At 39.7% G+C, this 13,617-nt stretch overlaps 1 protein-coding gene across 1 annotated transcript in view; it reads right to left on the reverse strand.

Annotated features, from left to right (window-relative positions):
* The window catches only part of TOP1 (DNA topoisomerase I), an 81,015-nt gene that overhangs the window by 43,009 nt on the left and 24,389 nt on the right, over window positions 1-13,617 (reverse strand). Inside the window, exon 3 of the mRNA XM_016219333.2 lies at window positions 9,064-9,166. Coding sequence (XP_016074819.1) covers window positions 9,064-9,166 — 103 coding nt within the window. The remainder of the gene's footprint in view (window positions 1-9,063; window positions 9,167-13,617) is intronic.

A 13,617-nucleotide genomic window follows, 5' to 3' on the forward strand; every position in this document is an offset into this window, starting at 1 on the left:
AATGATAAAGCCTTGGGTCGCTGCTCCTCACTGTGCCCTCCCACAAAACTAAATGGCCGGTTTGGGGTCCAAGTTAGGGACGCCATCCTCCTTTATGCTCCCCCTTCCCCCTTGCTCTCTTCCTCAGTGAAAGCAATTCTTAGAACTCAGTCTATTTCACTACAAAGTTGGCTTCCTAGCCTTCTGGCATTCACAGCATAGGCAGTCTGTGAGTGCACACAGCCCTGCAGCTTTCAGCTTTGCTGTTCATTATCACACTGAATAGAGATAAGGGAAAAGACGACAACAGATGACACAGCAATGAGACAGGACCCAGGCCACCCTAGGAAAGTGAAGAAGAAAAAAGTCATGTACTTCCCCTGCCCACTAACCAGAGGGAAACCTATTCAGGAAATTCAGAGTCCCTGCTAGGGTAGTAATCCCTTTGTAGGTCATAATCACAAAGACCAGAATGAGATGAAACTATCAACTTGACTTTCCAAAGGAAACTCTCTTCCACTGTTTAGATGAAAGAGAGCGGGTTTGGATTTTTATACTAAGTGAGCTCAGATGATTCAAGGGTAAGGACATCTTGTGGTACACAAGGCATTCCTTCCATTGAGGACTATCAGAAATTAGTGTTTGTGAAGCCCTATTCCTATTAGGCCTCCAGAAAGAGAGCAGAGAGGACTGAAGTCCGACCCCTCATCCATGACCCCTACACAGCAGGAGTGCTGGCAAAGGGCAAGCCATGGTGCCAGTCTTTCCTAGGAATCTACCCGAAGGAGGAAATGCCTCTGGGGGACAAAGTCCTGTGACACAGACATATGTGTAAGGCTGTGCCACAGAAATTAGAAGCAGGATTTGGCCAGTGGTAGAAAATGGAGCAAATCAGGGATCAGTTAGGTTGACTCTCGTCATTCAGGATTTCCTAGCATGAACCTCTTTTTCCAAAATGTTTAAAACTAGTTAGGCTTTTATGGTGGTTTAAAGAGCAGCACCTTTCCCCCTGATAGATGATAGAAATTCAGACCAGTGCAGGAGTTCATGTGTTGACTGCCTGTTTTAAGAGATGTTACCCTTGTCTTTATACTGATCCCACTACTTTTACATACACAATGTCAAAGTCACAAAAAGGGCTTTAAATACCACTGAAGGCTACAAATACTGGCCAGTTCAGAGGCTGTAGAACAGATGACTGAGATATTGAAGAAACTTCAGCAGAGCTAAATAAGAAAAATATTTTGGAAGAAAGGCTTAAAACTGATTACAGTAAGGAAAAAAAAGATCTGAAGAACAAATACATTTTAAGAACAAATTTAACCTGGGATACACTAACGGCGAAAATACAGACAGTAGCTAGCATTCCAGAACCTCTGAGATGGTCACACTTTTGGATGAAACAGGAATTTCACTATCAGTAACTCTGAGAAAATACCCAATTAGTAGCTACGCATACATGCTGACTCCTTGGGGCTCAGGGCTCATGTCTGTCTGGGGATAAGATCCACCACACCAGCAGAGTCTGGACAAGCAGAAGTCAATGCCAAAGAGAACAAATGGAAAGAGTCAAAGCCACCTCTCCAGAGTGTTCATGCCTGTCTTATGCTTCAATTAGCTAAATTCCACTAAGGAAAAAAGTAACCTACGCTATTTTTAAAGTGACGACGGTGAAACTTTTGGTCTGTGACCCTTGCTGAAGCTGAGCAGACAAGTTTGACCAGGGTTCCTCTAGGGCACTTGGGCAGAAGGTAGAAGTAGGGATATGCCAGGAGGGAAAAGTATTTTCCTTCTGCCCCGGATGGCATTTGCTACTCTTTAGAAAACAAAACAAAACAAAACGCCGGTGTCTAATATTGTGGAAAGCTAGGGTGTTGGCTATGGGAAACCATTTAAATCTGTTAAAGAAAACAAACATAAAACAAAACAACCACACACACAAAAAATCCTCGTTTGTCCTCCATCACCAATAAAAGTATTTAACAGATACTTGAATATCACTAAGTGCCTGGCACTCTTCTAATTAATTCAATCCCCATGACAAGACTGAGATAAGTTCTAGTATCTCCATTTTATAGATGTGGAAACTGAGACATGGCCGGTAAAGATAAGTAACTCGCCCAAGGAGACACATCTAATGAGATAAGTAGGCTTTAAACTAAGGCAGTCTGGCTCCAGAGTGGACGGACCACTCTGTTACAATACTTCCCAAACAAAGCAAAAAAGCAGCACTGCTAGGAGCAGAAAGAGCCTCTTTATCTTCTGAGAACAGGACTTAGCCACTAGTGGCTAAGGGTATGAACTCATCCCAGCTACCTGACCATTCCTCAAGGCAGCAGGCCCTTCCGTGCAGGTTGCAGTCAATAGAATCAAAGGGGATTCTATGGGAGAGCCTAGAGAACTTTAAGGCTGTGGAAGGAAATCCACAGCCCCTTCAAGGAAAGCAGATAATTAAAGCTTAAATGTTTGCTAAATAAAAATTCTAGGTAAATTCAAAAGTTGTCTCGGGGGGGGGGGGGGAACAACAGCAGCAGTTTCTACAAGACTCTTAATAAATAAAGATTTCTTAATGCTTATCACTTAATGCTCAAAATCACAAGAATTATTGGTACTCTGAGTTGAAAGGAATCTCAGAAATCATGTAATCCGTTGTTTGCAGACCAGAGAGGGTAAAGGGATGTGCCCAAGCCAGTACATCGTCTCAGCTCCCATTCCTCCCCTACCCCTGAACTCCTTATCTCTATTAACAGGGAACAGCCACCCAGCTATCCAAATGAGGAGCCCTTTCTCTGAGAGTCCTCATGCCATTTATGGCTAAATTCTATAGCTCCCTTTCTCAACTATTCTCAATGGCCTCTTGTTCCCTTCAGAATCAAGTCCCAACCTTTTTTCTTTTTTTATGTCCCAACTTCTTGAATAGCTTTTAATAGTTTTAAAGTCACTTTTTTGACCTCATTTTCTACTATCCCATCTTGTTAATCCAGGCACCCGCCCAAATGAAGTCTTCCCAGAACAAAGTATATCACACAATGTTTCTATGTTTTGTTCATGCTTCTCTCACTGTCTGAAATGCCCCTTTCTAGCCATCACCTTCCTTTGTCAAGATTTTAACCATCTTTCAATGACTGGCTCAAACGCTGTTTCCACCATGAAATCTTTTAAAAAGTGATTATAGTTCATTATAACAGGGCTAGATATAATTGAAAACTAGGGCTCCAAATTAGATGTTATCAATAAATAACTACTAAATTAGATCAACTACCAGAATTGACAGCTCCAATTGATACTCGCCAGGCTTTGTGGCAATCGTCATCGTCATCACCACCACCATCATCATCTCAAATTGTTTAGTATGTTGTAACAAACTTGAAAACGTGACCAGTCCAGTACTATTCTCAACACTTGACCAAAATGGAAAATGAGGCCCAGAAGTTAAGAGGATTGGACCAGGACACACAGCTAGCAAACGTAGGGCAGGTTAGTAAATGATAGAACCTGGCCTCTCAAGTTCTATTTTAGCGTGCTTTTCACTACATCACACTGACTCCCATGTGCACAGTGGTGATGTACTCAGTTCCCTCATTTCTAAACTACTCGGCCTTCTTCTCTGCCTACATATGTCAGTTGTTCATCTCCCCCAGACAGGTTGACACAGGGATATGCAGACAAAGGGCTTCAGCAAACATCTCTTAAATTTGATTACTTTCAGAAAATTGCCCCTAATCTGAAATTCCCCTAATATGGTTGCATAATTCCAGTACATTTTCCTAACACCTTACATTCTCTCAGTTCTGTTTCAGGTAGAATCTGGAACTGAAGCGAAAGCAGAACCCAAAAGCATCCTTATTTTCAGATGTCTCTCACACTGAGTGTATGCATCAGCACACAGCCATCATGGCTGGAAAAGCATTTTTTTTATTAGATTACAGTAGTGCTTTTCTGTCTTCCCTGGATTTCCAAAAGTTGTCACTCCAGCCTAAGTGCCAGGTTTAAAACTGGCAAGAGATGCACACAGTCAAAAACCAGCAGGAGGAATTTTGTTTTTCACACGATAGCCTTTATTTTCTAAACCTGCCCCTCCAAATTGCCTTTTTTTAAAAAAAATAATAGTTCATTGGCTTTTAGAGAGAGAGGAAGGAAGAAGAGAGAAATATCGATGTGAGAGCATAACTTCGAATGGCTGCCTCCTGCACTCCCCCTACTGCGGATCAAGTCCAAAACCCAGGCATGTGCCCCGACCGGGAATCAAACCAGCAACCTCTCAGTGCACAGGATGACGCCCAACCGAGCTACACTGGCTAGGGCCCAAACTGCACTTAATAATGGTTTACAGAACAGATCTAGTATTAAAGATCATTTATGGCTAAGAATGCAACCTCTCGCCCTGGGTGGGTGGCTCAGTTGGTTGGAGTGTCATGCTGTACACCAAAAGCTTGACAGTTCAATTCCCGGTCAGGGCACATACCTAGGTTGTGGGTTTAATCCCCAGACAGGGTGAGTGTGGGAGGCAACTGATTGATGTTTTTCTCTCTCCCCCCTTTCCCTCTCTAAAATCAACAAACATATCCCTGAGTGAGGATTGAAATTAAAAAAAAGAAAAAAAAAAGAGTGCAACCTTTCAAGAGAAGTATCTGGTGAGATCCTACAAGCCCAGTGATCCCTTAGCATCTAGTAAGAGTATCCCTGCCCTAGCCAGTGTGGCTCAGTTGGGTGGGCGCAGTCCCATGCACCAAAGGTTGCCAGTTCGATTCTGGGTCAGGGCACATGCCTGGGTTGCAGGCTTTATCCCTGGGGGGGGGGGGGAGCATGCAGGAGGCAGCCAATCGATGTTACACTCTTACATTGATGTTTCTCTCTCCCTCTCCCTTCCTCTCTCTCTCTAAAAATAAAAAAATAAAAATAAATCTTTTAAAAAAAAAGAGTATTCCTCTTGTTTCTTTTGAGAGGATTTATATATTTTAAGGACCTAAAGTGCTAAATATCAATGCTAACAGAAAGAAGTAGTGTCAGAGATAAACAGAAGAAATTATTTTTATTTGACTTTGAAAACTCTTCCTGTGATGTTACAGACTAAACAGGAGATAGTCATAGGGTCAGAATTTAATGAGATTAATGCAACTAGTGCCAGAAACTTTAGTGGATTTGGGGCCCAAAGTGAAAGAAGCCATGCCTGAAATGTTCTGGCATTTTAAACCCTTAGCCGCCTACAACACGCAAATAAAAAAGAGGTGACAGTATTTATACAGACATTTTAGCTATACAACTAACCTTCCCTGCGGAGGCAATAATGTAGTGGAAGAAAAACCTGAGGACTCAGAAGCCCTGCTGTCATCTTGCTGCTACCCTACTGCTCTGTGACTGAGCATGTCACCTCAGGCTCCTGTACACACACAGAAATGAGATGGAACCATCTTTAATACCCTCTCCCTTATTTTGCACCTTGAGTGAGAACAAAGGGCAAATCGCAGGAATAAGACAGGATCCCCTTAGGGCTGGGTCCACACCCCATTCTTTCAGTGGAATGGCTGGTTTCCCATTCTCTGATACTCCAAATATGCAGCACATGTTACTGTGCAGCAGAAAGATGCCTTTTGGATTTGGGGTCTTAGTGTAGCTGAAGGAGAAATGATTGATGCTAGTATCTAACAGAGAGAAAAGGAGCATAGAAACACATTACTGTTAGCGAATTATTAGAATAAAGTGAAGCATTTTCAAACAGAACATGCAAAATCTTAATTATTCTGGGCTTCAGATATGACTAAACAAGCCTCAAGGTCCTTAATCTGCTACAGAAGAGAAATGAAGAAACCTAAAACTACCTGAAAGATCAGAAGTCACATGAAAAAGGAACACGGTGTACAGGATTTTAATGGACTATAACCAAGACACTTCCTTTGTTGCAAAGAGGTAGTGTGTCAGTAGAGGTCAAACAGGAAGTATTTAAAAGTCTGCTTACAACACATCATCTGCCTAAACTGTCTTAAAGTTATTCACATGTGAATTGGAGATCCAGGGCTAGATTCAGTCATGTAGTCATGTGTAAACAGAAACTCAGGCCAGGTTTTCCAATGCCTCTTGATTTTGATTCAAAATGAAGAAAATACTAAAGGCACAAAACTGCACAGAATGAATTCCTGCCTTGCTCATGCTATAATCTTGGGAAAGGATGCTCTGATGGATGCACAAAATATCTCCCACATTCGTCAAGCAGTTCACAGTTAAAGAGCTTTTACGCTTCCTGACCGGTCCCCTCTGAAGCGCATATAAATATGAGGAAACTGAGGAAGGTGAGAAAGCTGAATGAAGAAAGGCTATTATTTAACTTGGCCAAGATCACATGAACCAAAGCAGACGAACCAGGACAAGAGGCAATTAAGCTATGGTTGATTTTTCAAGAAAAATAACACCAAAATCTCATTCTTTATTTTTAAAAAGGAGATTCTGATAAGACAGGGCAGGACCAAACTTATGTTCCAAAGCCTTTTATGCCACTTCTACCCCATCTTTCCTCCCACCACAACTGTAAATCATGGTTGGTGAAGAATGTATCAGAGAAGGGATCAATTTTTAAAAGCTCATGTTTTTAATATTAACTTCTATCTTTTTAAAGTCTTTTTGGGCAAACTTCTGGTAACATGAGAATTAGCATTTCTTCATCTGATCTCCAAGCATCTTCCTCAGGTGATAAAGTTCTTCGTGGTGAGATTATCTCATTTTCCTGGCACTTCACGTCAGCTAGCGAAGCTTAAACACGGCAGGAAGGATAAAAGTACTTGTCCGACACGATCCAGCAACTCTCCTCCTAAGTACACACTCAAAAGATCTGAAAGCAGGACCTCAGACAGATATTCGTACATTCGCGTTCACGGCAGCGTTCTTCACGGTGGTCAAAAGGTAAAACCGACCCAAGTGCCCATTAACAGATGAATGGGGGAAAAATTGTTTTTTGGGGAGAAAATTTCATAGTAATTTATTTGAGCCAAACTGAACACAGGTGCCGGGAAGCAAAACCTCAGATGCTCCCAATGACTGGTGGTATAAACATACCATGGAGCATTATTCAGCCGTAAAAAGGAACAGGGTTCTAATATGCAACAGCATGGGGGAACCTTGAAAATATTATCTAAGGGAAATAAGCCAGACATGAAGGCAAATATTTTATGATTCCACTTACATGAGGTGCCTAGAATAGGCAAATTTATGGAGTAGAACACACACTGCCAAAAATGGGGTAAAGGAGAATGGGGAGATAGTTTAATGGGCTCAGGGATGGTTTGGGATGATGGAAAATTTCTGGAGATGGACACTGGTAATGACTGCATAATACTATGAATGTACTTAATTAAGCCACTTTCAACGGCAAACTTTATGTCATGTACATGTCACCACAACAGACACAAAAAACTTGTTTGAAAAACAGGATGGCCAAAGGGAACTATCTAGTAGACTACTGTGAATATGTGAAGAGAGATGATGGTAACTGGTATATCGACAGGTCATCCACTCACTGATTCAATAAACATATATACTAACTGCCATCTACCTGCCAGGTACTGTACTAAGCCCTTGAGGATGTAAAATGAATACAACAGACCCCAAGTCTGCTCCAAGGGGCTGTACGACACTAGTAGGTGAGTGTGAAATGAATTTGAATTTAACTACTGAGATTAAACTCACTAGAGTAACGAAAATGGAAAAACTAGATGATCATGTGGTAAGAAATGAGTAGTGAAAAAAAAGAACACAGAAGTGGTAGATGATTCATGATGAAACATTCCCACTCGACAAAATTAACCTGGTTATTTTAATGGTTCAGAAACATGTATTCATAAAAAGAATTCATTAAAAATAAAATTTTAGTTATTCATAGAAAGAGCAGACTTTGAAAGCAATTCTCACTTTAACTTGTCTACAGACAATAAATCAAGCTAATGAAGTATAACTGACCCTCAAACAATGAGAGGGGTCAGAGGTGCCAACCCCCAACCCCATGTGCAATCAAAAATCCACATATAACTTTTCACTCAACAAAAACTTAACTACTAATAGCCTACTGTTGACAGGAAGCCTTACCGGCAATATAAACAGTCAATTAGCACATATTTTGCATGTTATATGTATTATATACTGTATTCTCACAATAAAGCCAGAGAAAAAAAGACATTATAAAGAAAATACATTTACAGTATTTATTAAAAAAATTTGCATATAAGTGGACCAATGCAGTTCAAATCCAAGTTGATCAAAAGTCAAGTATAGTTCTAAAAGACTCTAGGCTGGAGGCACTTGTTCTAATAAATGGCTGATCTTTACATTCCTTCTAACAAAATGTAGGCCACTATGGGAATATCATACAGCTTTCTTACCAACTGCCTTTAACTCAAAATAGAAGCATACGTTCTTCATTTTCGACAAGTAGTATTATATCCAAAGATACCTTACACGTCTTTGGGCTTAACCCCTTGCCTCCTACACCAAAAAAATGGGAACAAAATGAGTAAGAAAACATCTTTCTGAGGCTTGGATCCTAGAGGGCAGCATTGCTGAGTTTCATTTATATTAGTGGTCAGTGGCTTTTGTGAGAGCTCAACCCCTCTGATAACTTGCTGAAAGCTAGGAATGCCCTCTCGAGGAGAACCTCATATACCCAATCTTTTGCCTATGATTTTAGTTCACAGACCATGGGAGCCAAAGTTAAGAACTGTTCATTTATACTCTAAAAAGTACATAGAGAAGTTAAAAATATATCATGTCTCCAATCCAGTCACTTTTCATCAAGACAAGCTCTCTGGACACTTGCTTAAATTTATTATTACAATGAATCCATAGCTGACTTACTTAAAAAGTAAGGTATATATTGAAAGAAAATTCACCAATTCTTGCTTTATATATCCTGATGTGAACAATGGCATCACCAGTTAGGCCTGAATTATCAAATCCATCCTCTTAGCAGCCTGGATCAAATACAGTCTCTGCTTCGCTATCTAGGTTATTTGCCTATGGACCAAGTTAAGGCCTATTCTAGGTGAGCCAAGCCACAGCCAACTGGCTGAAAAATGAAGGACTTGCTTGTTCAACCCTTACCTGTTGCTATGCTTGGACTTTTCTCGGTCCTTCTCCTTGTCCTTCTTGTGCTCTTTGTGCCGGTGTTCCCGATCTTTGTGTTTATCTTTATGTTTATGAGAATCTGCAACCATAAGAGATGAGTCAGTTAAGAGGAGTCATGAGCTATCTCCTGCCCGCCTACCTTGAAAGGCTGGTCAAGAAGCACAATGACAGCTGGCTGGAGTGGCTCAGCTGGTTGAGCGTCATCCTGTGCACCAAAAGTTTGTCAATTCCATTCCCAGTCAGGTCACATACCTGGGTTGCAGGTTCGATCCCTGGTTGGGGCACATATGGAAGGCAATTGATCACGTTGATGTTTCTTTCTCTCTCCTCCTCCTCCTCCCTTCCTCTCTCTAAGCATGTCCTTGGGTGAGGATTTTTTTAAAAAGAAACACAGTGACAGGATTCAAATGGCATTTGTAACACATCTTGGTTTCAGAGGCAGGATAATGGGATACCTTGTCTCGGTTGCTTTGTGAAATCTTTCTTGGAAGATTCCATTGGAAGGAAAGATTTCACAAAGCAGCAGAGGCAAGGCAGCCCATTACCCTGACCCTGAAACCAAGACTTGTTACAAATATGCAGGCCGGAAGGGGAGACAATTCTACTGCAAAAGAAAGCAACAGTTTGATGCTCTTCTAGATCTGACACAATTAAGAATAAGCAATAAATGATACAAAGATAAATCTGAACACTGACTGTCAAGATTAGACAGTTATCTATATAATGTATGGAAAATCCAAACCTCAAGAGGTATGCTTTTAAATCAACTTTAATAAAGTATAATTTTTCTACAGTAAAATATACACATTTCAAAGACAGTGATATAAGTCTAACAAACATATGCACAGGTATAATCCCTACCACAATCAAGATTTAGGATAATATGATCACCCCAGAAAATTTCCTTATGCCGGTTCCCAACCAATCCCCATCTTCTATCCCTAACCCGAAGCAACCACTGATCTGGCAGCACTGTGAATTAGATTTGTCTAGATCACTAGAATTTCATATGAATGAAATCATATAGGATTTACTCTTTTGTGTCTTCTTTCACTCAGCATAATATTTCTGACATTCATTTATGTTGCTGAATCAGCAGTTGATCAGACTTTACTGCTGTGTGGTATGCCATTGCATGGATACACTGCAATTTATCTGTCCATTCACCAATTGTAGGACATGTGAGTTGTTTCTAGGCACTGGTTATTCTGAATAAACCTACTATGAACATTCATATACAAGTCTTTAGTTAGACGTTTTCATTTCTCTTCAGTATAAGCAGTACTGAAATCACTGGATCAAATGGTAAGTTTATGTTTAACTTTATAGGAAACTGCCAAACTGCATTCCAAAGTAGTTCTCCCATTATACATTCCCATCGACAATGCATTAGAGTTCCAAATGCTACAAAGTCTCACTAACACCTAGAATTATCAGTCTTTAATTTTAACCATTCTAGCAGGTGTGTAGTGGTTATCTCACTGTGGTTTTAATCCAAGTTTCCTAATTAAATGATGCGTATCGTCTAGTGTTTATTGGCTGCTCATATATCTTCTTTGATGTAGTATCTCTTCAAATCTCTCCCCTATTTAAAAAAATATTTGTTTTTCTTATTACTTAATTATAAGAGTTCTTTATACATACATTCTGGATTACGATTTTTTTGGTTAGATATATGTATTATGAATACTTTTTTCTAGGAGTTTTACAGAGGTAAGGGACACACAGGGCACATTTTTTAATCTATAAAGATGTCCAGTTGTTCTATCACCATTTTTTTTTTTAAACACAGTCCTCTTTCCCTATTGGATTGCCTTGACCTCTTTACTGAAAATAAAGTGACCATATAATCAATCATAGGTCTATTTCTGAACTCTATCCTATCCTTCCTTACATAGACACGTCTACTACTATAGCTTCACAGTAAGGTTCCTTCTCATAGGAAGTTTTGAAATCAGATAATATTAAGTACTTTAGCTTTATTCTTTTTCAAAGTAGTTTGGCTATTCTATGTCTTCTGCATTTCCATATAAGTTTTAGATTCACTTTGTCAATTTCTCTTTAAAAAAGGCCAGCTGGGGAACTGTGTTCATAGGACAATCTGGAAACACTCATGTCTTTTGATACATGAACATGGTTATCTCTTTCCACTTATTTGTTAGACTTCAAAATTTTAGGGTGTATCGGAATTAATACAAGGCCTGCTAAAAATGAGGTTCACTGGGGTCAGGTCACCACAAAGTTGAATATTCATCAATTGGAAGTTTATGTACACAACACATGTGACTTTAAAACGGATTCTTTAATGTTCCTCTTTTCAAGAGGTGTGGCCTAATTTCCTTCTTGAGTATAGACTATAGACTTAGAAATTCACTCCTAAAAAACGAAATAAAGTGGAAATGTTGGTATGTAACTTCTGACACCAGGTCACAGAAAGCACTGGATCTTTCTCCTTGCTCTGTGGGAAGCCAGCTGCCATACTGTTAGAACACTTACGCAGTTCTGTGGAGAAGCCCGCGTGACGAGGAACTGAAACTTCTGACAATAGCCATGTGGGTAAACTGTCTTGCAGTAGGTCCCCCAGCCTCAGTTAAGCCTTCACGTAACTGCAGCCTCACAAAGACCCTGAGCCAAACCACCCAGGTAAGCTGCACCTGGATTCCTGGCTCACAGAAACTGTGAGAAAACAAGTGTTTGTTGTTTTAAGCTGCTATTTTTTTTTAAAAAAAATGTCTTTATTGATTTTAGAGAGAGGAAGGTAGAGGGAGAGAGAGAGACAGAACATTAATGATGAGAGAGTCATTGATCAGCTGCCTCCTGCATGCTGCCTACTGGGGATCGAGCCTGCAACCGGGCATGTGTCCTGACCAGGAATCGAACCATGATCTCCTCAATCATAGGTCGATGCTCAATCACTAAGCTGGTGGCCAGGCAAAGCTGCTAATTTTTGAGGTAGCATGTTTTATAGGAATAGATAACTAATAATAATGTATGGGCAATGTGTGTGCTCATCCCATTCCTGGCTCACAAAATGTGACAAAAGAAGCCACATTTGGAATAATCCACTAATTATCTGTTCTGTGCCAGGACCTATGGGAACAGAAATGTACATGACCATACCCCTACCTTATAAGAATTTCTCATCCCACAGACATGGAAAAAACAAAATCATGTGGTATCAGAAGTAAGACTTGAACTCAATTCTCCATGCAGTATATATAGAAGACTCCAACTTCTAAAAGTCCCAAGTCTAAACCTTTAAAATGCAAAGTCAATCCAATATACAAAGTTGGTGGCCACCAATACCCGACAGTAATAAAAAATCCCAATTGCTTCTGCTCTAAACTAAGCACTTATGGTTAAAAATCATAATAATGACAAAACATGCCACCAGCAGTACAACCTGGAATAAAATCTGTATTGTTTGATTTTGTTTGTGGGCCAGACTTAACAAAGAGGAAACAGAATGTTATGATCTGCTATTATGGCCCAAGGTATGTCAGGAACATACTTTTCTTTAATTACTTTTGTGTATAATTCAACAAACACAAAAACCAAACATGTATGAAAAAGACCAGAAGACAGATGCCAAAATGTTAAAAGAAGTTATCTTTAGGTGGTAAATTTCTGAATAACTTGATTTTTGATGTAAACACTTTGTGTTCTTTTCTAGTCTTTTCCCATGTGAATCACTTTTATAATAAAAAAGTTATTTTTAAAAATTATCAAGCTTTAATATTTTACTTTGACAAGTACTGGTGTACACAAGGAAAAAGTAGTTTAATTCACTAAAAAGGACTAAATTTAAATAAGGAAACTAAATAAAAGATAAACTGAAAGTAATTCCAGGCAGGTTTCAAAGAACCTGTCTGCCAATAACATTACCTTTTTAAATACACAAAACTTCAAAATTGATTTTAAAGCCAGGTCCCAAAAGTCTTTAAAAACAATTGCTAATCTAAAAACATAAAATAAGAATGTCTGATAAGAAACTTAAGGCTGTAGCTAAGTAATCCACTGACATTTATAAGACTTAGGTCAAAGATCTAAACCACAAGTGTCCCTAATTTAAAAAAGAAGTTATTATGTGTCTATCACATGCTCACACTGTGATATATGTGTTGTGACAGGTACCAGAAAGTACAACATGTAACTTCTTCAATTATCTGAAGAGCTATGGTATAGCTCCACATACACAGGCTGGGCTTCTGAGAGAAATGAGAGGGGAGGCAACACAGAATGGGGTGCCTCCTGGACAACAAAGTGTGCAGACAAAGAAAATCAACTGAGAGAGAAACTGCACAGATGACCTGCACTAGTAAACTGATGGATAAATAACCTCTAAAAATGCATAGGAAGTCCCTTCTGGGTAAACGATGTCTGGAATTTGCTTTAAAATACCCTCTAGTGAGATACTCCTCTAGGGGAGATGGAGATGGATCAAACTACATTGGCAAAAGGTTGAGAGTTACTGAAGTGGGCAGATATGACACACACTACTCTCTCTACTGCTATATGTGCTTGAAACTT

Source organism: Miniopterus natalensis, chromosome 7 (assembly GCF_054644295.1).
Source record: "Miniopterus natalensis isolate mMinNat1 chromosome 7, mMinNat1.hap1, whole genome shotgun sequence".
NCBI lineage: Eukaryota > Metazoa > Chordata > Mammalia > Chiroptera > Miniopteridae > Miniopterus > Miniopterus natalensis.